The sequence below is a fragment of the Amaranthus tricolor genome, chromosome 4 (genome assembly GCF_026212465.1).
Source record: "Amaranthus tricolor cultivar Red isolate AtriRed21 chromosome 4, ASM2621246v1, whole genome shotgun sequence".
Classification (NCBI taxonomy): Eukaryota; Viridiplantae; Streptophyta; class Magnoliopsida; order Caryophyllales; family Amaranthaceae; genus Amaranthus; species Amaranthus tricolor.
Window position 1 is genome coordinate 28,576,738 of NC_080050.1, and position 26,867 is coordinate 28,603,604.

The following is a 26,867-nucleotide window of genomic DNA, read 5'->3' on the forward strand; positions in this document are numbered from 1 at the left end:
TCATCTAAATAAATAAGTCAATTGTTTGACAAGATGTTTGGTAAATTAGGTATTTCTTGGTAATGTTGATGTTTATAAATAGAAAAAATGGAAAGATGAGTCAAAAACCAATAATAAAGCTAGTTTATCGGCTAACTAAAAGTCATTTACTAAATATATTTTTTTGTTTTTTGACCAACCGAAAACAAAATTTCAAAATTCAACCAAAGAGAAACCACAAATTCTTGTGAGAGACGGTCTCTTTGAGAGACCATTTCTCATTAGGCTGGCCCATTATATATTTTTAAAATATTGTAAGTAGACTTTAGGAATGATGTAAGTAGACATTTAAGATATTGAAAGTAGGTATTAAGAATACGGTAAACATTAAGGATAATAGAAGTAGACATTAAGAATACGGTCAATGGGTATTATTCTTTTAATGGGCTGGGCTTGAGATACGTCTCTCAAAGATACAGTCTCTCAAGAGGCTAGCCGAAGAGAAAAACCCAAAGCCATTTACCAAACACCCTTTAATTCAACAGAATTATTTTATTTACTTTAATTTTTATATGTCTATCAATGTACTAAGTCAAATATTAATTTCACTAAATGTGCATAATTAAATTAAAATTAATAAAAAGTTAATATTAATAAAATTTACATTGAAATTAATAAAAGAAGAAAACACTTGAATATATATTAACTTATATAGATTTAAAATAAAATAGATAAAAATAATCAATAAATAATGTCAAAAAGCACTTAATAATAAAGATGACAGTAAATTCTAGAATCATTTAACGAGTCTAGAACCTTTTTATGGACTAGTCAAATTCATATAAATTTTTACGGATTTTGGTTAGGATCCAAATCTTAAAAACTTAGTTTCGTTGATGTGCTCATGTTAGTATTTACACAAATTCTTGTATGATAATGTATCATTGTGAGATGTTTTCCTTACATAGGTTTAATAGCCTGACTAATACAATTACAATTTTTAGCATATGTGTTCCTTATTGTTTTGAAGTCGTTTCATAAGAGTAGCTCTAGTATTTATGATATAATTATTCTAATTTTCTAATTAATTACTTTAAAATTGTAATTGATCGGTTTAAAATTTAGGTGATCACTCTAATACATTAAATGTATGTAGGTCAACAAATAGGGTGTCTTTCCATTAGATCGTATAATTTAAAAATTGTGAATAATACACATTTTCACTGATTTCCCTATATCAATTTTTGATTAATTATGAATAATAGGAGTACCAACTTAGGGAATATTTCTTATAATAATATCAACTTTTGTTTATAGCATGTTATTTGACAAAAACATGTAAAATAGTATTTAAACAAAGGTTGATATTATTCATGGTCAATCAAAAATTAATATTATAATTATAACAAATCACAAAAACTTATATTATTTTGGTAATTTTTTTTATTTATGTATATACTCCATATATTATAAACACCCTCTAGGCTCATTTCTCACATTTTCCATCTTTCATCACAATTACAAAAGTCAATCAACCCAAAACCACAATCATGGCTCCTTTTCTCGTCGGACCTCCATCAATTCAAACAATCGAACCCACCACCACAGCAACCACCGGGAATCCATTCATGGATCTCATGGTAACCAATTTCAACAGTGCCAATTCCCATCCACCATTAATGGGTCGCACCGAAAACAACTCCGCCACTTATCTCTCTACCGGAAACCCTTGTTTAGACTTTTTCTTCCATATCGTTCCTGATACTCCTTCTGAATCATTGATCAATCGTCTTGATCTTGCTTGGTCTTACAACCCTTTAACCACCCTCAAATTAATGTGTAATCTTCGTGGTGTTAGAGGTACCGGAAAATCTAATAAAAATGGGTTTTATACTGCTGCTCTTTGGCTTCACAAAAATCACCCTAAAACTCTTGCTTCTAATCTACAGAGTTTTGCTCAATTTGGATATTTCAAAGATTTCCCTGAAATCTTGTTTAGGGTTATGGGTTTAACCCGTGTACCCAAAATGAAATCAGTTGTTAAATCATCACGTATTTTTGGATCTATAAGGAAATCCAAGCAAAAGAAGGGAAAAAAAGCGACGAAATCTGGGAAAGAAGCAAGGATTAAAGCGTCTGTAGCGATGCAAGAGGTGGAAAAACAAGTTGCCGGTCAACTTCGTCATTCCAAGAAAGCAGAAATGGCGAAAACTGCTTTGGAAAGGTATACTCGTGACTCTGATTACCGGTTGCTTCATGATAAGGTGTCGGATCTTTTTACGGAGTTTTTGAGATCCGATTTGGAATTCTTGAATTCTGGAAATCTCAATAAGATCAGTCTCGCTGCAAAATGGTGTCCATCCTTGGATTCCTCGTTTGATCGTGCTACTCTTCTCTGTGAAGCCATTGCTAGGAAGTTATTTCCTAGGGAGAAGCACGAGGAATATTCCGGTGTGGAGGAAGCACACTATGCTTACCGTGTTCGTGATCGTCTTCGTAAGGATGTTTTGGTGCCTCTACGCCGTGCATTGGAGCTTCCAGAAGTTTTCATGTCTGCAAATCGTTGGAATGAGTTGCCTTACAATCGAGTTCCCTCAGTTGCCATGAAAACTTACAAGGAAATATTCTTAAAACATGATGAAGAAAGGTTTAATGGTTTTCTCGAGAAGGTTAAATCCGGTGAAGCAAAAATAGCAGCCGGAGCTGTTCTTCCCCACGAGATAATCTCCTCACTGAAAGACCCTGATGGCGGAGTAGTTGCAGAGCTTCAATGGAAGAGAATGGTGGACGACATGTTAAAAGAAGGTAAACTGAACAATTGCATTAGTGTTTGTGATGTTTCTGGGTCAATGTCAGGTACTCCAATGGAGGTTTGTATAGCACTTGGGTTATTATTATCTGAGCTATGTAAAAATCCATGGAAAGGGAAGGTGATAACATTTAGTGAAAACCCAGAACTCCATTTGATTGAAGGAAACGATTTGAGATCAAAAACAGAATTTGTAAGAAGAATGGATTGGGGGATGAACACAAATTTTCAGAAAGTGTTTGATTTGATTCTTGGAGTTGCAGTACAGGGGAAACTTGCAGGGGATCAGATGATTAAGAAGGTGTTTGTGTTTAGTGATATGGAGTTTGATCAAGCTTCGAGTAATCCATGGGAGACTGATTATGAGGTGATAAAGAGGAAGTTTAAGGAGAATGGGTATGGTGATTATGTACCAGAGATGGTGTTCTGGAATCTTCGAGACTCGAGGGCGACTCCAGTGCCGAAAAATCAGCAAGGAGTAGGGCTTGTGAGTGGATTCTCTAAGAATATGATGAAGTTGTTTTTGGGTGGGAAGCAGGATGAGCTTAATCCAGAAGCTATAATGGAGGCTGCCATTTATGGGGAAGAGTACAGTAAACTGGTTATTTTGGACTGATTCTGGATACTTGTATTTTTATTTCATTATACCGCTTGGGAGGGGTGTGGTTGTTGTGGTTCAGATTAGTTGTTAGAAGCAAATGCATAACATATGTTAAATTGTTAATAGTAATCTAAAAGTAAGACTATTTGCGGCGCATATTTGAAAGATTAGATTTTTTTGGTTAATTTTTCTAATGTGTTGAAATACATGCTTTAAAATCAAGATATTTGTATGAGCTAGCAATGAAATAAATAAAAATACTTAGTTTTATTCTTATTTACTTGTACCATTTGCGTTTTTACACTCTTTAATGTACGAATTGAATCGTTAATATCTTTAAATATGCATATAAAAAAATTATGAAAACTAGAAATTAATAAACGATTCAAACAAAATTTTGTATGACTACGTTTTACTTATTGATTACCGATAATATGGAAGTCAATTTGATAAATGAATAATGTCGAAATTAGCTATGCTGCAAGTCAATTTGATAAATGTATAATGTCGAAATCAACTATGTTACAAGTTAAAAAAAAAAAGAAAGTATCACCTTCCATATTATTTTTTTTATTGCCTTCTTCGTCAACTCAATATGCATCTTACAATTACGTGAGAAACGGTAGTTAAGAGGATGCTTCCTAAATACTTCTCTTTATTTTCTATATAGTTGCACCACGATTGGTTGATTTTATTGCCCTTTTTAAATAATTATAAAAAAATAATGATTAAAAAACAATGATAAAGTGTAAGAGTTAGAGGTATGAATTTTTTTAGGCATCCAAAGTAAATTAGAACACATAATAATGCCTCTAAAATCAATGATTAGATTTCCACAGAATTTGAAAAAATTTAAGATTAAGAAACCTTAATTTAAGAATTAGACAATTACAAGAACTAAACAACAATTAATAAACAAACACATTTAACAATTAATCAACAAAAACAGAGCAAGAAACAACCATCCTCAAATCAAGAAGAACCAACTCGATTTTTTGTTAAGTAGGAAAAAAAAAAAACCAAGTTGACTTTAAACTTTGTCTTTAAAACTTTAAAACATCTTTTAAGATCGACTCGAATTTAATTTTGAAACACCTTTTCAAATTCCACTCTAGAAACTATACAATACTAATTTTCTTGGCACACCAATATGCCCACACATGACTACATGAGTATGAGACACAAGGCACCAAAACTTCAATAGTATAGAGTAGGAATAAAGTTGAGATAATAGGATAATTTATAAGTTACTTTATCTCACACAAATATATAGTAATGTATCAAATGTTCTAAACGACCTTCGCAAACCCATATGCCCACTCATAAGTCTAAGACGCAAGGCAACAAAGTTTCAACAGTACAGAGTTGGAATAAAATTGAGGTAATAGGATAATTTATCGATTACTTTATCTCATATATATATATATATATATATATATATATATATATATATATATAATAGAGTAAAATTAAATATAACCATAAAGTTTATGCAATTTAGTATAAAGCATGAAAAGATGAAATATTTAAATATAAAAATAATAAACAAGGTGGAACCAAACATAATTACAAAACAATAAAGCTAAAACACATTCAAATATGGATTGTTTGAGTATCGAAATCACCAACATTCAACAAATAAATACCCGTTGAGTAAAAAATGTTGACTGGCTGCACGATTAGAAAATAAAAGAAAATTTTATTTCAGCTCATGCACTCAGATTATTTATATTATTATTAAATTCTAAAAATAAAAAAGTAGTAAGTTGTTTGAAATGCAATTCAGCTGTAGTGGTTCTGTTTGTGTACTATCTAACACATGAAAACTGAATGCACTACATATGAACTCTAAATTCAAAATTCAAAATTAATTTCCATTCAAATTTGTAAGATCATCTCAAATTGTGACATTTTTTCTCATAAATTACGCAATCGAAGATAAAAATCAACAAAAAAATAAAAATTAAAGGGATTAATTTCCAGCAGAACCAACATTTTCTGCAGGTAACTCACTCCTTCCCTCATTCGTAGGCATTGTTTGCGGCGGCGGAGGAGGCGGAGGCGGAGGAGGAGAGAGAATAAGACGGCCGTCAACACAAGAAGAGCATTTAGATTCAATCCAACTTTCCAAATCATAATGAGCAGAGCCGTGTAAGATTCCCTTACCAAAACAAAGCCTTCCAATGATAATTGCAACAATACATAAGAAGAGAATGACTGATAATACACCAATGACTGCACCAATAGAACCGTGCGTTGCTGTTTCCGGCGGCCGTATTACTGTCGCCGGTGGTGGTGGTGGAAATGGCATTGACATTTTAGGTGTGGGCCCGGCTGGGTTTAACTAGGGAATCTGGTCAGTGCTCTCTGTTGAATTCACATGAGAGAGAAAAAAAAGAGGGTTAAAAAGTGAAGGTATTCGTGACATACAATTTGATGCCAGTGAAAGAAGAGTACCACTGTACTGTACTACACTACTACTATCACTATGAAAAGGACTACTAATACAATTTTGAAAACCTACTACTCCCCAATCAATTTGTCTTCATTCTATTTTTGTTGATTCTATTAAATTTACACTATTATTCTCTCGCAAAGTGTTGTATGAAACGATCTTATCAAGGGATGCACAAACATCTAATTTGAAGTAGATAATACTTATCGGTCCCTAAAATAAAACAAGCAAACAATACAAGATATACGGTGAATTAACAACGTAAGTTTTAGTTATTGGAGATAAAATTATCAGGAACTATATAAAATATGAGGGAAATATTCAGTACTTGTAACATATACTCATATAAGTCACCCTGTTATTGTAATTTTGTCGTATATATATTATTTAGTCTCTTTAATTGAATTTACCCAATACTATTTTTAAATATAATTTTATCTATAATACTTTTTTCAGAGATAGGCTGAAAAAAAGAGAAAAAGTATATGAAAATCAAATTTAGAAAATTTCAATAAAAATGATTTTACTCTCCAACTTAAATAAGATTTAAATTTTATTATAGTACTTTATTAAAACCTAAAAAAAGTTTTTCTTTTCTACGTTAAAATTTATTAATTACCCCAATAAATAGACCGACTACAATTGTAATATACCAATAAAATACTCCAGCTTTCACTTTTCATGTTCGTGCCATATGATATGTAGTGTCAAATCATAACAAAAATTGTATTGAGTGAATTTGTAACAAAAAAGAGAAGATCGAATAAAACTGATGATAAAAGGTACTTCCTCCGTTCCATAATACTCGCTACATTTTTTATTTTTAGCAATTTTATATTACTTGCTACATTTCCGTTTTAGTAATAAAACAATCATTTAAAGTTCTACCTACCTCTATTTTTATCCTACTCTATACTCTATACTCTATAATAAAATACTATACTATACTCTGTAAAGTAATCTAACAACCTATTTTTCCTTTTCTTTTTCAATTAAAAATAATAAAATACTATACTCTATAAAGTAAACATTCAGCTACAGTGTAGGTCAATCACTTTTCTTAATAACCGTACCCATGCAAATATAGCGACTAAAACGAAACGGAGGAAATATCAAAATAGGTCAGCACAGAGGGTCGTACGGCAGTAACTAAACTTAACCGTACTATAAGTGTCAAATCGTGCCTACGGTATTCAACATACCACCTCTTGTACCATATATTTTTTTGTTAATTCAAAATAATTACTCCGGACAAGCATAAATAATTTGAAACGAATTATCTAAATTAAATTAAATTTTGACAATCAAACAATTATAATAAAGTTAAAAATATGATTCAAGACAATTGTCATATTAAAATATGAAGTATATTATATATAAATTTTAATAATTAATTTAATAACTAAGAACAAATAAAATTAAAAAATATATTTTTTACTAATCAATATCAATAATACAAATGACTAAACATTGATATTGATAAAAAAAGAATTAGTCATAGGAAAAAGATATTAAAATAACTAATAAAGCCAAAGTTCGGACTCATGCCAAAAAAGGGTTGGGGTCGCGTATAATGTCTCATATTCATACCAGGCTAAACAAAAAAATTGAAATGAATAAGCGAAAAAATAAGAAAAGTTTCAAAATATTTTCCAATATAAGCAATTTTTACCTCAGAACTATAGTTTGATAGTGTTAGTAACATCGAAAAAAAAATTTATAAAAAAATCACTCTTTATTCACTATTACTAACTGCAAATAAAAATTTTACCTGGATCAAACTTTTATTCGCTATTAATAATAGCGAACAAAACAAAATATTAAATATCACTTGTTCGAACAGCGAACAAACAAGTGATATCCTTCATATGTTTTACCGCTTTGTCTTCATTCATTTCCTACATTCCATTTTCTCTCTCTTCTTTGGAAATGGAAGACTCAAAAAAAGCCTCCCAAGTTTCAATCAATTCATGAAAACTTCTGTATTCTTGTTTAGTAGTAAGCAACTTATTTTCTTCAATTCATTTTCTTCTAGCTTGGGAGATGAAAAATTCATTTATCTTATCTTCATATAAAACCAAAACCTAATTTTATTTACAACATTCAATCTTTGTTCCCAAATTTTTTCTTTTAACCCTGACTCAAAAATCAACTCAAATTTCATCATCAATCTGGTGGGTATAATAGAATCGAGCTTCTCATTCATGGTGGGAACGATTTTTGGTATTTCTGTTGCCTAGAAATACAACTTCCCCAACATTAGGAAGCTGGTTGATTCGGATATGGCCATGTTCAAGCACCTTGAATAAACTTTTCTCAAGCCAAAGGCCTGGTGATGAATCGAAGATTAGTTTGTATCTAAGGTTTTCTTTTGGATTTTTTATGAATTTAGTTCTTCATATTGTTACCAGAAAATGATTGTAGAATTTTAGGGCTTTCATTTTTATTGTTATTGGAAAGTAATTGTAAATTTGTCTAAATTGATCACTATTTGCAATGAATTACTTGATGTGGAATGTGAAAAGTGAAAGAAAGACAAAATGGGCAAAAATTATTGTATCAGTTGTTTGTTGGCGATCAAGTGATATTTAATATTTTGAATCTGTCTCCTTTGTTCGCTATTGCTATTACTAATAGCGTATAAAAATTTGACCCAGATAAAATCTTTATTCGCCGTTAAAAGCTCAACTTTTTTTGACCAAAATTAAACCACATCGAAAAGTGCTTATATTAAAAAATATTTCACAACTTTTATTTTTTTTGGCTTTTTAAATATTTTTTACTTATTCATTTCAAATTTTCTGCTAAATATCAAAAACATTTTCATGGCACACCCGTGGCCAGTAATTTCGTGTCTCATCTTGTGCAAGCTGTGAAATGTGGAGCCAATGGCATAATGATCCAAAAGAGGCAAAAGGTCACCTCGAGCTACAGCTTGCGTAAGCGAAAGACCCTCCTGCCCGAGCTCAAGGTTAGTTTAGGAGGCAATAGTGAACGTAACAACTCGGCACTTCTAGATTCGCGATACAAATGCACAAGACTAAAGTATCAACATTGACCAGACGCTACGCAATTGTATATTTTTATTATAAAGCCCTCCCGATAATAGGCACGCCCCATTCCGGTCCAACAATTTAGGCCAAGTCCTAAAGCTCAGTGGTTAAATCTGCCCCATCAAAGAAGGTTTATTGGAGAGAGTCTACCAGGCTCAACCTCACTTTTGAATTCTATAAGAAAAAAGTACTTGGATTCAAAGTAATTCTAAGCAAGGGTAGATAAATAAAGGACTATACAACTTCGTAACGCAACAACAAACAAGTATTCCACTCAATAATACAATCAACTGCACTTGTAAATTAAAATGTTGTATCCTACTTGGTTACCTTTTATTCCCTAGTCCGATTCGCTCTATTTAGCGCATCTGAAGTTTCTTCTTACATGTATCCAGTTTCAAATTGGGTTGGACTATGGGCTAAGAACGAGTTATGGTTACCTTACACAAAAAAAAAAAAAAAAAAAAACTTCAATAGAAAAAAGAGCATACTACTTATCAAATTGAGAAAAATTTCGAAATGTTATTAGGCCTCACCGTTAAGTATCTTACCCACATCTGAAGCAGTCTGAACATGTGGAACACTTTGCAAAGACACTTGATTTTCCTCGTCTATAACAGAAGTTCATATACCCTAGACCAAAGTAAGGCACGCTGAACCAGACCCGAACAATAGATCACAGTCAGATTTTAGAAGCTGCATTAGATTTCAACTAGATACTGTAATCCCATAGAAAAAATCAACAGAAAGGGAGCACCTTGAGTGGCTAAGACTTGCGCTGATGTCAAATATTTTGAACTTCCGACCAAGCTGCTTCTCACTTGCTAATAGAGCAGATTTCTGAATATCCAAAAGTCCAGGCAGTCCTCATAAGGGTCCAATGCAAATGGGCGTTCCAAGAAAAAAAATCAAGGGGAGCTAAAGTGTAGAATTCATGTAGAAAACTACACATACCTACTAAAGAAACCTCTAAAAATTCCAAACAAAATTATCTGAGCCTTTTTCTAAATTTCTGAATATCCACCTTGGAAAGTTTGCCATTCAACATTAGAGCACACCCAACGGTTGCCCATTAGAGGTGGGCATCGAGATAGCAGGGTCAAACAAAACAATACAGAATCAAGAGAGAAAAAAATATAAGGGAGATGGATGGTTTGCCCAAGGGATGGAGATGACCAAAAAGAATTTGTGCGCATTGAGTTTGAAAGTGACACTTGGCACGTAAATAACCAAAAAATTTTTGTTTGGATATGGTAACTAAAAATAATGAGTAATTATTGGGAGGCGTTGGTCATAAAATGGGCATTGAAATGATAAAAGGTGAGATGAAGAGATATATGGATGACCAATTTTTCGGGTGTCCGTTGTGTTTTTACTCTTATAATCAATAACGTGTCGACTCTTATAATCAGAAACTACAGTAGTGTCTCCTTCTCTATCATCGTCGTCTCTCTTTCCTTAGTACATGTCATCACTGTGGTGATTGTGGACTTGAGCTAGTGTCATGGAAAAAAAAATTCAACCCTTTCCTCTCTCTTTCCTTAAATCCTGTCAAAACTCATGTCATTGTGGACTTGCTGGTGTCAAAGAGACGAAAATATCAATTCCTTTCCAGTTGCTGCTAGCCTACAGATTGTGAACCTTCACAGCTGGCCCAGACGCAAAGGATCATGCAAATTATTTTCGAGTAAAGAGAAGGGAAAGGAAACAGTTAATAAGAAAGGTCTGGAAGCGACAAGAAGGCTTTTAGTGCTTGTTGATTGGTTAGCAGCACTTTCATATATCCCAATGTATGCCTATAAACCACCAGCCAATAGTTAAGGAAGATAAATTAGGTGAAATTACAATATAAAAGGGTTAAAGGCTTAAAGCTAAGCAAGAGATCTTGAAGCAAGCTTTAGACTCAAGGGTTCAAACTAAGTCAAAGTACAAGAAAGTAACTAGAATTTTGTTTAGAACTCACAGAGGAGTTGTATAGTTAGATACAACAAAGCTCCTTCCAATTGAATGTTTAAAATTTGAAGTACATCGGCTCATTTTTTTACATTTTTTCACAGTTGAGATGTGTATTAAGATGAATGGACATGCTTTAACAGATAAAATTCGAAAGAAAGAGAAAGGAAAGGATCTTAAAGTCGCAGATATTAAAAGCAAAATGAGAGAAAATCATTTGCATTGGTTTGATCACGGGCAAAGAAGACCAGACAATACATCACTTATGAAAGCCGAAGGTTGAAAGTTTGAACTTTGTATAGCTTGAAAAGGAAGAGATAAGCAGAAGATGACCTTAGGAACAAAAGAATGTCATGAAGATTAGGATTTGCAGGAGCAGATGACAACATATAAAAACAAATAAAGGAGGAGAATATATGCACATGATCATTGAAATTGAATTTTTAGTTATACTTTAGTCTAAGATAACTTCAATTATATATTTTGTGATCTAAAGTTTTGAAACATTTCTTTAAAAAGAATTTCACAATCACATAAAATGCAAATGAAATTCGTAATCAGGACACGATACTTGTTGAAAACAAAAGGCGTCCAAGTTGGTGCTCTTGAAGTCAATGGCGTCAAAATTAAAGCATCTATGTCATTGATAGTTCAAAACCTCATAAAACCCCATATGAATTATATATTTGAAATGTTTAACTTTAAGCAACCTTAAGGGGAATCAATATGACATCAACTCTAGGGAATAAATGCAAGCACACATTTTGATAATTTACCTGATTAAAGTTCTTGCAGTAAGGCCTTTGCTTGAGCAAGAGGGTTCAGTTGGAAAACTTCTTTTGCCCAGATATTTTGTAAGGCATGCATAGGCAACTGCTCCTCATGAAGAATCTTCTCTAGCATGTTGACAGCATCGATATCCATTGCATGACCAATCACATTCTGTAAACATAATTATAGGTCAGCTAGAGAATAAGAAATTCCATCAAGAATAATTATGTGCTAAAAGCATATGGTTACTTGGTTGCCTGTTATAATCTGCCTTAGAAAATTGTGTCTTCCTTTTTAAACGTGAGTGAAGAAACATAGAGAAAACAAAACCAATAGGAACGCAACAAAAAGGAAATGTTACATAATAGGTGAAAAACTTTTAGCAATACATGATTGACCGAACAAATAGCATTAGGTTGTATTTGGAAAAAATAATTCATTTCAAATTGTAAATTCAAATTGTGAAATCATAAATGAAGAACGTGACAATGACAAGGCTTGAGAAGTCGTTCTCAAATTCTCAACTTTAGCTATACTTTTAAAACAAGGTGGAATTGACTCAAAATCAAATATGATTTTTTTTATTTTTTAAACACTAAATTTTAGTCAAATTCAGATTTCCAAATGAAATCATTGTTTCCAAACATAGCATTATATGATTCTAGAGCTTGTAACAAGATACTACCCTACACCACAGAATTCACAATCATGAATCTTCAGAAACATCCGCAGCCAATTTTTCACTTTGGGTGACCCAATAGAGCTCATAAGTTTTATGCCGATGAAGAGAACTTACCCAAAATGTGCTAGAACAAGCATTGAGCATTGTTAACTTGAGGGCGCTATCATCTTCACTGCTAAAAGTGCAGTCTGAGCCAACAGAAAGGTGAAGATCTTGACACAAAGTCTCATGTATGGATCCATAATTTTTCACGCTCACCCTCCCATGCTTCTTCAAGATACTGTTAAGCTGATGACTGGGAGTAATGAAAGCCCTACCACTAACTGCATCCTTGGATCTCTGCCACCTGCTTCCTGATTCAGTCTGAGGGATTTCTTTGTGCAACTTTAACAGCATTGCTGCTCTTTCACCATTAGTCCAGCAACAACAATGTGATGACCCATCATCTGCTTAGAAATTTATTTTTTAATCGAGTGAGATATAACAGTCAGCCAGTAGTAAAAACACAAAAAATAGACAACAGGTTTGCAAAAAATTCAGCATAGATTAGCAACATGAAAGCATAGATAATTGAGTGAACAGAACATTTATAAGTAAAAAGAAAAAATGTCCAGTAATTTGTGCAAAGGAAGTCAGAATATCTATGAAGGCTATGTAACAATCATTGAATCAAATTCGATCCATTATATGTAAAGGCTGTTTAAAAACACTTTTAGCATGTCATTTCATAATGCATTAATCATACCATAATATCTGTTGTAGACAAGTATTCGAAGTTTGCTAGTATATAGATAGATAGGATAACATTCACATACAGGAAGTATCAGACTCACAATTTAGTGAATAGAACCTTCTATTTCTATATAAAATTAGGCAATAATGTTCTTAGAACAGTATTTACAATGATAAGCTAAGAAATTTGCTTCAGAACTGCTGAATTACAATGATAAAGTGGTATTTCTAAATTTCTCAATTCATTTGGGTTGGTCACCAAGGATGACTCAATGTCCATTGAATAGCCTCTTCCAACACACTCAAGATTACTAAAAACAAATTGGAACTACACATCTTAAGGTAACAATAGGCAAACCTGTGCACGAACAAAGTCCTGTCAGGCATCAGCATAGGGTGCCAGTCTTTTGGCAATCAGAAAAGCACAGCTTCACCGATACAAACAAGTTTGACTTTTTAAATGATAAAGTACCAAACAAACCACATAACAGTGAACTTTCTCAGTAGTATGCCAGAAAAGCTAATCACTCAGTGACATCCATATATGATGCAGAGTAAATGAAATTGTTTTAAAATACAAATTGAAAGTTGAAGCCATTTTTTATCCGTATAAAAGGGAAACCTATAATAGATACACTTTACATACCCAAAATAAAGCCAGCAAGTGGCACGTCCACAACTGGTGTCCCAGAATTATTGCGAGACAAAAGGTTATCAAAATCCTTGTTTCTTTCGAGTATCACAAAATAAACTGCAACAATCTGCCAAAGACAGTAACGACAAAGACATTGCATTAGCCCATTGCAAGAGAGTAAGCATTAAAAAAAGAATAAAGGTAATAAAAATGCAAAGAGGTGAATGAAATTTACACTGCAGCGCAATCTTCTTGGCCGACCCATATCCTCATTGGTCAGGTTAGATATTAAACAAGAAATTACAGTTTCCCCCTGAATAGGACAAAGTGATTTCACTGTAGGTGAAGGGATTTCCCTCACGGAATTGATAGTGATGAATGTTACTGGAGTCAATATGAAGCAATTCTGCCCACTAGAAAGATAGAACACGCTTAACAACAGAAAATCAACATTAATCAACGTGAGAGCCACATATGTACAAGTCAAAACAAATTTAGACAGATGGTTCCAAATGAATCACAAGAAACAATCTTTACCATTGTGATGAGGACAATTTGCTGTTATACAGAGATGTAAATCACAATAAAGAGTTATTTTGAAGGAATATATTAGAACATCCAAATAAGACCTTTTTAATAAAAAACAAAATACTAGAGTCCATAACCAAAAACAACCCTAATTAAAAAAATAGAAATGAATAACCTTGTCCAATATGTAATTCAGTTGCCCAAGACCTCTCTTAGTGGTTTCATCTATCATCTAAAATAATAAGTTTAGTGTACCTAGAGGCCACACCATTCACACCCCAACCCTCCCTCTTCACAATACCCCACCCCCCACCAAAAACAAAAAAATTATTTCTCCAACCAATTCCCACGCCCCCTCTAGAACTCCTTCCTTCCTCCATTTTCAAAATCTGTAAGAATTCTGACTCAAATTCAGAAGAATGACTCTATTGGAGTAGAGATAGGTGTGTTGCTTTCCCATTGTTGTCAACTCCCTCAACTTCAAAAAATCTGGATGGGTTATAGCCTTTCATTTTGTAAAACTTGAATTGAAATATACAAGTACAGGTTTTCGCCTTCCATTTGGTAAATTTGATGCGGAATTTAGGAGTATATTCGATTGTTTTAGTAACTTCAAATAGAAATATATAGAAAGAGATGTACTCCCTCAATGACTCCAACTTTCATTGATGCCTCCTTCCATGACTAGGGACTTTGTTCTTATACTTTCTCTGGCTTGACTTTCCTTATTCAATTTTGAGGGAAGGGGGAATGTGAAGGATTTTGGTATTGTTCTTTTAAACTTATTTTTGTATAATAACATTCTTCGTTTTAAAAGGTCTAATAAAATTCAGTTTAAAACAAAAACATTGTATGTCATGTTCAAAAAAAGCTAGATTGATAAGTTTACACAAGTTGCTAGAACATTGACTAAAGATGTGTACTTTTAAACTTACTTTCAATGATGCCCTCAAAGAACAAAATTCAAAAATAACTCAAGTTCATTAAGGTGAAATCAATAATATTCTCTTGAAAAAAAAGTTTTAGTCACCGACTCATAATGTGCTCAAAATTAAGTCTGTCAAAAAATAACTCAAAATTCAATAATGTGCTCAAAGAGGGTAGTACAAAATCCAAAAAAAACTTAAAGTTAATTAAGGTAAAATCAATACTATTCTCCTTAAAAAAATTTAAGTTTTAGTCATCGTCACATAAATGTTAGGTTGATAAGTCAATAAAGAAAGCATGTGGGGCTCGTGACAGTGAGATATCATTTAGGTTGAAAAGTCATAAAGGAATATGATCAGGCAGTCGCACATCACCATTCATCACCTCTCTATTTTTTAAAATTCAATATTTCTTTCTCTCTCTTTGGATAGTTTTTGCTTCTTTCTTACATTCGGATTGCAAAGGTCAACGAACGGGGACACGACTCAAACCGATTTGGGTCGTATTCGATCCACAATCCGAGATGAACAACATAGGTCGGAGTTTGTCGGACTGTTCCGCATTCCGGGTAGCTATGGTTATTGTCACTCATATTTTGTACCATGACTTGCTTGACATTACACTAATCTTTCAAGCTTCGTGAAAGGAACACATCTAAGACCCCCCTCACTTTTCACGATTGTCTTTCATATTTGGGAAAGTTGGAGATTGTCCACATATTGCAACCATGCTATCATGCAAGTGCATACGGCCCACCACCCAGATTTTAATTAAGGAGTCGTTTGTTTACCCTTAATTTCCACATAAATTTTGAATCCCAAGGAAGTTAGTAAAGAGAGGTTTGTTCTTTAAACAAATAAAACCGTAGGAATTTAGAATTCTAAGGAAGTGCAACTTCCCACACTTCGCACGAATTTAATTACCATAGCAACCCCTTGATAACATAGAATTCCTTCAAAATGAAATTCCTATGGTGTTAAACAAAACTATTCCTTGAACTCCAAGGTATTTAACATAGGAAATAAATTCCTCGAAATCAGAACTTCCCATGGGAATTTACTTCTTATGTTAAACAAACAACCTCCAAATCAAGTTTTAAAAAACCAATCACTTGTATCTTTGATCCAACATCAAGTTCACAGCTAAATGCATATAGATGAAAGGAGTGCAGTAACTGCTAACCCAAAGTTCTGGATATCTACGCTAGAGCTCAAGGTCGTCAAGCAAACTATTTTAAGTTTTCTACAGGCAATGAATTGTTTTTACTTTCCCCTGAGATAAAAAATGTCGATCTAGAGGAAGTAAGTTTTAGATGGTTCCATACCTACATGCAAGTATCCTATGAAATGTAGCAACTGCACCTGGTCCAAATCCAACAGGATAGTCAAGCTTTCTGAGATGACCACAAACCCTCACCTGTTATTGCACCCATTATAAGGAACAAGAATAAAAGATACTTAAGTAAGCTAACTGCATTGTCAAAGAAATCAACAAAGATACCAGCAGCAATGAGCCTATGCATTAGAACAATTTGCATCACAATATAGAATATTGATTTAGGGAAAGATTCAATTCCACAAAGACAGGATAAGTCTAACTTTCACAAGATTGACATCTTCATTGCCCTAAAAGAAGCAATAGCAACGATGCCAAAGCCTTCATTTCAACAATATGGGGTCAGCTACATGAACCTAAAAGAAAGCTATGTAAATTCTAGTACTAGGCTTAATGTTAACAAAAAAACACAGGCAACAAAATGTTCATAATAATGGATTAAGACTTTGATATAGTTTGTTTGGCAACAAGTCTCCACGCAAATGAGCAGCCAAACATTTTTAACTACCAGCTATATTCTATAAATAAAAGACATAGAATGGATTCATTTGAATAAAAGGGAGGAATGAAACCACAGAATATGTATAGAACATGAGTAAAACTCACGAGTCACGACTTAATCACTCGTTTCATTGCAAAATTTTATGCAACTACACTTCTCTTTCTCTAGCCTTTGACATGTTGTGTTGCATTTATATCTGTATCGGTATGAGTTTAGGATCCTTCAAAGTCCACGTATGAGTTCTCTCAGAGAGAAGTACCTCAAATAAGATTAGGAAGTGTAATATTCAGGTTGTGGTTTGACTTTTAGAAAGCATTTCTCCTTGAGAAAGGGATGGCTCTAGGGTGTCATTTATGTATTGGAATATGTATCCTTTTTCTTTATAACTGATAATTAACCCAGTGATCCTCTAGCTAACATTTAAAAGTGGGGTAGTTTCCATTCATCATTAAGTATCAGAACCAGATCATATAGAAGCAATGTAAAGAAACAAGATTATTACCAAAAGCCCATCAGTCAGCATAAGCAGATATATTGAGCCTTCCTTTTCATTGCAAGATCTCGGAAGATGAAAATTGTGTGCAGCTCCATTGAATGTAATTCTATCAGTGGAACAAATGTTAGGATGGTGAAGGCTGACCACAGTTCCCTGTACAGAAATCAAATTCCCCTCAGACAGACCATGTCCACAATGCATTCCTTGATTTTCAGAAAAATCCATTACAGTATTTCCAGGGCCAGCTGGTTGACCAATACTATGAAAAATTGTTGAACTAAGAGACAGATTTAAGACGGGCATATTCAAGGGGTGAAAGTTCATATGCACATCCTGCAGACCAGTTGCATCTGCTTCCACATAGAGATCAACATCATTAAAAGTTCTGAAATCTGCACTTGTGCCAGGGTTGAGCACAAGCTCATTGTGGCGGTAGAACCCTTTTAAGTTCTCAGTTATTGAGCAAGAAGCAGATGGGCGATCATTGCATGTGCCAGATCTGCAGTCAATGACTTCACTAAAATGAAATGACAGGCTCCAAAACTTTGTGTCTGAAGTGACAGACATGCTACTTCCCAGATTTTTGCGTTGAGAATCACAAAAGCACTTGTCAGAACAATGCTTCATGATGTAATGGCCGCCAATTTGCAAGAGCTAAAATAATCATAAAGAGTATGAGTAAGAGACAGCCTCTCTTTAAGTAGAAATAAAATATTTAAGAAGAAATATAGATTTACCTTATACTTGAAGAAATTTTCAGAATTGAACTCCAAAAGAAGTTTCCTTGTGTAAAGAATTTCACAGTCACCAGTAAAACATAGGATTGCAGGTAGAGCCATACTTTGACCGTGTACTTCTCTACCAATTAATGTACAATGATGTTGAAAAGAAGTCAATCCACTAGAAATCAAACTTCTTGTTTTATGTGGCAAGGATATATAATCACTTGGTTGCTCACAATATGTCTTTTCAGATTCCTCAAAAGTGTCGCATAATCCAACTTTGTCAAAACAATTTAATGTTTGATCAGTTTTACATCTCTTCAAAGGAAACTCATTTTGGCAGCCATTTTCTAGATCATGTGCCCATTTTGGCAGAAGATTTGTGCCATCATTCTTAGAAATATTCAGATCCCACGGTAAGACAATAAACTCAGCAAATGAATGAGTTTTGCCTGACACAAGCAGGCTATCATGAAACTGTGACAAAGATAAAATTCAATAAATAATCCATAAAAGCAACCTCAAAGATTTCAGAGCACAAGCAAGTAGTGGTCACCAGTGAATGAGGTTCTTCAACTTAATACGTGTAAGAGCCCGAAATGTATTTGGTCCATCACCAAAATGAAATAGGATAGTTTGGCAGATAAGACCAGATATAAGCAGTGTTCTACTGAGAAAGATCTGATATATTTTATTTTGCTTACATAAACTTAATATGGTAGTTGATATTGTTAAGTAAAAGTAAAACCAATTCATAATATTTCCACAAGTTGACCAACTTCCAGTGTTTCTCTTCAAAAGCTTATATTTTTTGTTGTTTCCTTCTCATGTAGCACCCCCAAAATTCTTCTTCTATTAGTTTGGGAGATTTCTCCCTCACAACCTTTCAAGCCTGTCAAAAAATATCCCTCTTAATCCCATCATAACTTGCATGGGACCCACTACTCCATTTTTCTTCTCTTGTAATCATCAACATCACCATTCATTACCATTACCCTTGCTCACCAAACCCACGCACGCACGAACTCTCTCCCAAAACTCAAAACACCAATTTCTTCCTCTAGTGTCTGCTTGACCTTCTCTTTCTAGCCATATGGTTTCTTTGCACTTCTCAACAGCAATTGGTAGTTCTTCTGTTATCAACAAATGCTGCAATCTCGCGGCTCGACAAGAACGATCCAAGTATCCAGCCCATAGCATAGGATTTACTTGGTGACTCACTTTTACGCAATAGTTCTATACCTAGTAAAAGGGCGTGAAAGGAGTTTTTGGTACAGGGTCAAAGGTGCAAGGTTAACTTGAGAAATCTTTTCAAAGATGAAAGAGAAATATAAGGATGAAAAGTTTTTTTTTGAGAGGAAGTGGGGAACAATCAACAAAAAGAAAAATGAAAAGAAAGACAAAAGAGTATACTGGATATCCAAGGTCAAATTCAAAAAATTGTTATCCTATTGGATCTTTATAGGTGGCACATGATAATTAGAGTAAGTCTTTCCCACGCAAACACCCCTTATAATAGGTCTTTCATAGAGGAAAAAAACAAATAAACTTCCTACAGCACCAAACTAAATATTGCATATCATACCCATTTTGGTCTTTGTATAGATTATTTCATTGTTTTGTGATAGTCAAACATAAAGTACTCAAGTATGGACAAACACCCTGGATGTTCCTTGCTTTTATTTATGATGTTTTTGTTTTCATTTACTACTGAATATGCACATAGAAAACCAACAAGTATGGGTGATAGATGATACCATGACATACCTTGGCTTGAGGACGGAATTTGTGGGCTAAACACAGCAAGTGAAAGGTTCCAGAGTAAACTTTTAAAGAATTAATTGAACTCTGGCACGGATGAGCACCGAAATGCCGGCAGGATACATTGCTCCAAGAAAAGTGCACATAGACTGTTAGATCTGTTTGTCTTTCTATTGTAAGTGTTTCGAACAAACTGCTGCACGAAAATAAGTCGCCATTATGAATTTGACCCCACACTTCAGGCACACCTTCTAACACCAGACTATAATTCAAAACCTGAAAGCTGAAAGGCATTGTCTGATAAGGTTTTCAAGCAATATAAAACCGAAAAACATAAAATTCTTGCATGTGTTGTTCACTCCCTGTATTTATATGAATGTACATGAACTGGGGAAAGCAAAGCTTGAACAAAGCCATAAAAGTCAAGAACTCATTAGCAATAAAACATCACACCTGGATCAACTAAGAATCACGTGCAAAAATAAGGTTGTATCATATCGTATCGTATTGTATTGGCCATTTCTTAAAGGTTTTCAAATTTACCGAACCGATATTACCTGTATTGTAAAGGTTAAAAAAATGCATTTTAGGCCGTTTCAAGAGGTGATTCATGGTTTAGGCTTGGCAATAGGATAACAGCATCACTCCGTTACCATATTACCATGTCTGTTACAGGAACCACGACTGTTACCGTATTTTGCACCATGCTCAGAATTACCCCAGATCTTCTCTCTCGGAAAGCCTCTTAGACTCTTACTCAAATGTGGCATATGTTTAACACAACCAAAAAGATCATAAACTAGCACCTCATAAATAGCATCTGAATCCCAGGTTGATGGAATGTCTGGTATAACAGCATCGATGCTCCCTGTAGCGTCAATGTATTGCAATCTCGTAGTAGCTGGACAAATCTAGATATAAAACAGCCCATTAGAAGTGTTATAGATAATAAATATATGTAAGCTTAGAGTCCTTAGTCAACATCATAATTAAAAGTAACATATATAAATGGGAATACAGGATAACAATTTGGTCATCAGAAGCTTTTTTAAAAAGAATTCCCAATTTGGCTTATAAAGAAACATCAAGCAGGCTTCATCCAACTTCAGGCTAGGAACCACAACGGCCAAATTTTGCCAACAACCCTTTGCCCATTACAGTGGTAGATCTGAAGGAGTCCAACCGAAAATCAAATCCACCAGCTAGAAGGGAAGCAAGCAATAGAAATTTCACAAACAATTGGCAATTTGATGCTAAAATCAAACTTGAAATAGTCGCAGCAGAAAGAAACAATCCTCAAAGGTTTTTATTTAACTATTTTAGTTCCCGAATGTTATCATTCATCATTAAATTATTATTATTCTTCAATTCAATGCAGATATGAGCATGAGTTATTATGTAAACAACTAATGAAAAATAGAGTAAAATGAATCAAATACTAACCTTCAAATTCCCAAGCAAAGAAACTCCAATGTCTTTGCTTGGCAAGATCCTCCTAATTAGTTGATTAGAAAGTCTGTTTTCTTGGGACAAATGACCAACTTGGTTGCAACCTTCTAAGATTTTTAGACCATTATTCATTTGCAACAGGGACTTTAAGCATATTCTCTCACAATGATGGACTAAATAGGTGAACGGCATGGTCTGCAAGAGAAACAATCTCATAATCATTTATAAAGGAAAATAGTACTTTCCAAGAAATAGCAGCAATACTAACTTACACAATCCACCTTATAATAGAACAGCTTCAGATTTCAAGAGTACTAATATATGTGATCGACCATACCATATCATAAAACTAATATTAAATGCAAAATGTAGTTGTGGTTTGCAACATTTGGCATCCTCCTCGAATGCTATGTGTCAAACAACAACAATGTCAAAGCCTTAAGTGTCGTGTGTCATGTTACGTGAACAACTAAGACTTATTTTAATTTAAACAAAAAATTATATGATCGTAAAAAGGACTACATTAGATTTTGGCTATTAATTTACCATTGTAGCCTTCATCATATATTTGAAGAAAAAGAAAACATAATTTTATACTAGTATATCAGTACCATTCCAACCATTTCAAAAAACAATTGGAAACAATATCCACATATGTTATACTAGTATATTTGTGCATCAATATAATAGACAAAGTGACAAACATTTACCAAAGCATCACCTATGTAATGTCTCAAGTGATTTGTAGAAGTGAAACCAACACGAGCTAGAATTGGAAAGCAGGTTTTCATGATAACAAATTAGCTTGCTCTTATCCAATTTTGGAATCAGGCATGGGTAATTTAAGTTCAAATCAAAATAGAGTAACAAGTTCAAATACGATTTGATATAGTCTACACCTGGTAAAAAACTACTTTATATAATTCTAAATGATCTTTACACCAACTATTATTAGTCTGTTTACTATTGTTCACTACAATTCTACTTTATTTCTCTTTTAGTGAAGTACTTCTTACACACTCTATCTTAACTTTTAATTGTTTCTTCAACTCTCCTCTTCATTACGTGCTAATCACTATAAACGACATGAGAAAGTAGAGGGAGTTGTAACCATTAGCTAATAGTAAAAGCAAAACACATAACTGAGGTTCATTGACACTTTTGCATCCTCTACAAACAAAAACGTGTTTTTTGTAGTTTAATGAAAAAAAGGACTTTATTATTCAAGAAAACATCATGCATGGCAGCATAAGCATTTTGCTCAACTTGGGACAATATTAGAATCACAATTATTTAAAGAGTCCTCCAATATATTGGAATTAAACTTATTTAATAGAGCAAAAGTACTTAATTTCAATTTTCAAACAATATGTGTTCATACAAGATATGTAGGACTATGGGAGTGTATTAGATCTCCTTCACAGTCCAGAAATAAGGTAAAACAATTGCAACTATGAAAGGTATCATTCACAAGCTACTATGTTTGTTCCATCTCATTGTATCCCTTATTAGCCTCCCAAAACCTTTGTTTGTACTACATCATGTTTTTCTTGTATTGTCCAATTTAACATTTTTGACTTTTTTGTGATATCTTTTTGGATCAAAGTTGACAAACAAGTAAATTTGAGGTAGTAGTACGCTAAAGAAATGTTTCGAATGGTTTTAAGGAAGACCAAAAATAGGAAGACATGAACATAGTTGTAAATTTGGTGAATATTAAGTGTCAAATGATTTAACAATCCCCTACAATAGTGATCAAGATTATAGCATTGTCGGTAGAAGTTGCTAACCCTTCATCGTGAAAATTAATATTATACTCTTACAATAAGGTGTCTCTAAAAACGTATTGCAACAATTTCACATAAACTTTATCACTAATTTAATGACTATTAGTTTGAAGTCAAATTGTAAATGAATATACAAAAATGATCATCACCATATCTAGACCAAGTGATGATTCTATGATTGCTCAGCAAGATAAGAATGAAACACATTTATTACATCATAACTTCAACAGTAGATTCTAATTTGGAGTAATATACTTAATGAGAGTTAAAGTACTAGCAGTCATGTTATTGAGGTTATACCATATACTTAGACAAGTATTTTGAGTTTAGTTACAAATGTAAATTGTGTGTTTATTATTCAAGTTGTATATATAAAATAATTATTATATTTATATTGTTCACAATTGTAGTAACAGTCAAGATGAAGCGGTAACAAGGTAATGCAGTTGTCTTACCGCCTAGTATCAAACGAAACCACTTGAACCTGCCTAAAACACGATATTTTTAACCCTTTACAAGACCTGTAAACATGTAATATTAGTTTAATAAATTTAATTACCTTTATATATCAACCACCAACATAATATGATGTGGCTTTATTTTTCCGCATTATATACATGTCCCTTATTTTCACAACTAAATTAGATTTTTTGGGAGAACATGGGTTAATATTTGGATAACACATTAATGACAAACACAGTATATTTTTTCATTCACTTGTATTTTAAAATTTTATAGAGAACCCAAATATTGGGGAGGTACTAAACAAAAAGAAGAAATGCACCGGAACAAAATTGCATTCTTCCAATGCCACTAAGTGGCTCCTACCTAGACAGGGTTAAAGGGTAAGATCCACTCAGCTTTGCTCTAGTAATAAGCAAGAAGTTATTTATGATTGACCATATACATATATAAGAAAGAACAAAAGCATAAAGTGAGATAGCTAACCAAACTTAGACTGCCGTAGTAGTTATTGTTACCAGAACCACATGAATTATGCTTGCAGAACTCCAGAAATGTACCACACTGTCAAACATTTATTACAATCTGCTCAATAAAATTGAGTAAAGTCCGAGTTCATTTTTTCAACAAATGCTCCCAAATCTACCTGTGATCGAAGAACTGAGGAAGATAATGCAAACATAGCATAAGTTTGGACCAAGCCTTCTATCTGATAGCACCACAAAAATTCCAACTCAGCTATTCACTTACAATAACAAACATTTCAAGCCTTAATCCCAATAAGAAATCAGAGTGTAGCAGCATATGTCATTTATATTAAGGAAATAAAGGGGAAGTACTTTTTTTGTTCCTAAGATCTCCTTTTCTGAAAAAACACCCGAGAATTTTTTTCTTAAACATTGAACCAACAGTAATACCCTGAAAGCACCAAACGTGAATGCAGTCAATTACCAGTAGTAAAAAGTATTATTAATCTACAAAGAATGTATCCCACCAGAATCTGGCTGGGAAAATCAAAGAATCAATGAACTTCCCCAAAAGACTCTCCGAGCGCAGCTGCAGCTGACACCTACATCAGTCAAAGCGCCTTGTAAATACATAAGTCTGAAGGATTGTCCAGAAATCAAGAATAACTTAGGATGTAAAAGCATAAAAATCAAACCATTACAGTAAACAGTTACCCAGTTTCCAAGGGAGAGAATGATACAGTTCTAATATTGCTCTTACAACAAGCTCCAAGTATAAGCATAGTCCCCCAGCAGAACTTTGAATTCAATACATGTACATTCTTCATGGATATCTAGAACCATGAAAGAAGTAAATCAGAAACTTGGGTCCAACATATCACTGCACCAAACATTGGAAGTCTGATATTCATCAAATAACATGAAGCTATGGCACCCAAAAAAACTTACAATGGAACCAACCCGAGCACTAATAGGCAGAGAAATGGATTGACCAGTTAATAAGAGCCAAACTTCTTGATCCAATTGAACAACCATGCCTTGCATATGTAAACCTCTGACTACACCAATATACATGCCTAGTTCACCTTTTCCCTCAATTTTAGGATAACAGTTTTGAAGCAAACAACCTTCTTTTGGTTGGGAATTCGGAACATTCAGAAAACTTAATTGAGTAGGGACAAACATTAACTGTGCCTCTTCCTTGGCGATGTAGACTAACTTCTTTCTCATTCCCGATAGTAAAATTATACTTCCTATAAGCTTTGAAAACAAAGGGTACCAAGATAAGAAAATCCCACAAAAGTAAACATAATTGGCACTGCAAAAACTATGTGCATCCGTCCCTATGACTGCATTATCAGAAATGCTAACCAAATTTGTGCACAAATTACAATCACAACACAGAATCTCCATGATGAAAGCATAATCATTGTTTGTAACTGCTAGATTTGCGCAAGGGACGGATGAAACAGGACTTACAGATACCAATAATCCATAAACACTATATTTTGCCTTCTTATGAGCATCTTCCTGAATGTCGCTGTTTTGAAAACCCAAGGGAAAAGAAGTAACATTACCATTGCTAGAACCCAAAGTTTGATAAAATTCCCATTTAATAATCTCGAGTAATCCAGTAGACTGCTTAATAGGGATGAAATTCCAGGCAAGAACATTGATTTTAGTGTTAATCATGCGAATATCAAAATCAATAACATCACATAAAACAGAACCGGAAGCATCTGAAAAGAAAAGGGAGAGTTCACGAACATTGGAAGAGGGAGAGTGGATGTTAACCGGGAGAGAAAGAATTCCAACGATTATGGAAGGTTGAAAGTAAGAATTGAGGATTTTGGGATGAGGGGAGTTAGGGTTTGGAGTTTTGGATTGAGCTGAAAGTGGAGGAGATGTACGAGAAGGATGAGAATGGGCGACGGAAAATGCGCCGGAAATTGGGCGACGACGCCGGAGAAGGTCAGAAATTGAAATGGTTTCCATTGCAATGTTGGCGAGGGAAAGTTTCAAATCCAAGTCTCAATCACAAGAGACAAAGTTTTCGCCAAACAAAATAAAATCCCTACTACTACTAGTTGGGAAAATTGTTTGATAAAGTTTAATGCTATCCACTATTAGCTATTCTAGGTGTTAATTGATTTTCGCTTTTTTTTTTTTAAATCGAAATTTGTGTTCATATTACATTATTACTATAATTTTAAATTTATTTTAAAGTCTGAGCCGGTTACAAAATAGAGTATATGTAGAAATGTTAGATTTGCTTTAAACACTTATGCTATCCACATTTCATTTTCTTTGTTACATTTGGAAAAATAAACCTAAGCATTATAGAAATACAAAAGTTAACATATACTTCTTCTCGTTTCACTATATTTACCACATTAGATTTTTTATGCAATTCAATGTGTTATTTTGATAATCTATATATTGAAATATTAAATTATGCATATCTAAAAATTATAAAAAGTTAATATTATGAAAGTATGTGATTAAACAATTCAAACAATGTCCCACTTGACTATATTTTTTCTTACACATTAACCCGCAATAGATAAAATAAGCTTAAATAATGAATAATATATAGCGAATATTTCAGAACGAAGGGAGTATTTATTTTTTTATATTTGTTTAAATAGAATTTCAATATATTTTTTATATGAATAATTTGTGAGTTATATCATTAAAGTTTAGAACTTTTGCAAATTACAACTTTAATGTTTATTATTTGCAAATTACAACCATCAAAGTTT

General features: G+C 33.4%; 3 protein-coding genes across 8 annotated transcripts; 1 reads left to right on the plus strand and 2 right to left on the minus strand.

Annotated features, from left to right (window-relative positions):
* The first annotated feature begins 1,440 nt into the window (after positions 1-1,440).
* Positions 1,441-3,665, plus strand: LOC130810014 (uncharacterized). The gene has a single exon (XM_057675916.1). It carries the CDS (start codon positions 1,530-1,532, stop codon positions 3,402-3,404), a length of 1,875 nt encoding a protein of 624 aa, XP_057531899.1. The 5' UTR covers positions 1,441-1,529; the 3' UTR covers positions 3,405-3,665.
* A 1,498-nt stretch (positions 3,666-5,163) lies between these two features.
* LOC130810016 (CST complex subunit CTC1) lies at positions 5,164-26,198 on the minus strand. 6 transcript variants are annotated; one of them, XM_057675920.1, is made up of 20 exons: positions 25,054-26,198; positions 24,820-24,938; positions 24,633-24,707; positions 24,478-24,556; positions 24,285-24,347; positions 24,125-24,202; positions 21,384-21,584; positions 20,747-20,851; positions 19,947-20,216; positions 18,195-18,656; positions 17,464-18,111; positions 16,449-16,540; positions 13,905-14,082; positions 13,682-13,796; positions 12,418-12,749; positions 11,627-11,792; positions 9,655-10,693; positions 9,434-9,550; positions 9,228-9,337; positions 5,164-5,756 (listed from the first exon to the last, which is right to left on the minus strand). In XM_057675920.1, the coding sequence occupies exons 1-16, from the start codon at positions 26,098-26,100 to the stop codon at positions 11,631-11,633; spliced, it is 4,026 nt and encodes a 1,341-aa protein (XP_057531903.1). In that variant the 5' UTR covers positions 26,101-26,198; the 3' UTR covers positions 5,164-5,756; positions 9,228-9,337; positions 9,434-9,550; positions 9,655-10,693; positions 11,627-11,630. The 6 variants fall into 6 exon arrangements, with proteins under 6 accessions (XP_057531903.1, XP_057531900.1, XP_057531906.1 ...); XM_057675917.1 differs by having other exon boundaries at positions 5,167-5,756; positions 9,655-9,737; XM_057675923.1 differs by having other exon boundaries at positions 5,718-5,756; positions 9,449-9,550; positions 9,655-9,737; positions 25,054-26,189.
* Positions 5,362-5,706, minus strand: LOC130810930 (uncharacterized). The gene has a single exon (XM_057677050.1). It carries the CDS (start codon positions 5,704-5,706, stop codon positions 5,362-5,364), a length of 345 nt encoding a protein of 114 aa, XP_057533033.1.
* Positions 26,199-26,867: the final 669 nt, after the last annotated feature.

Coding starts and splice junctions, on each gene's coding strand:
- LOC130810014 (XM_057675916.1), top strand. CDS start 1,530: ATGGCTCCTTTTCTCGTCGGACCTCCATCAATTCAAACAATCGAACCC.
- LOC130810930 (XM_057677050.1), bottom strand. CDS start 5,706: ATGTCAATGCCATTTCCACCACCACCACCGGCGACAGTAATACGGCCG.
- LOC130810016 (XM_057675920.1), bottom strand. CDS start 26,100: ATGGAAACCATTTCAATTTCTGACCTTCTCCGGCGTCGTCGCCCAATT. Junction 24,203..24,284: donor CCTCAGTTCTTCGATCACAG/GTAGATTTGGGA, acceptor AATGTTTGACAG/TGTGGTACATTTCTGGAGTT. Junction 14,083..16,448: donor CATAGGATACTTGCATGTAG/GTATGGAACCAT, acceptor CTATCTTTCTAG/TGGGCAGAATTGCTTCATAT.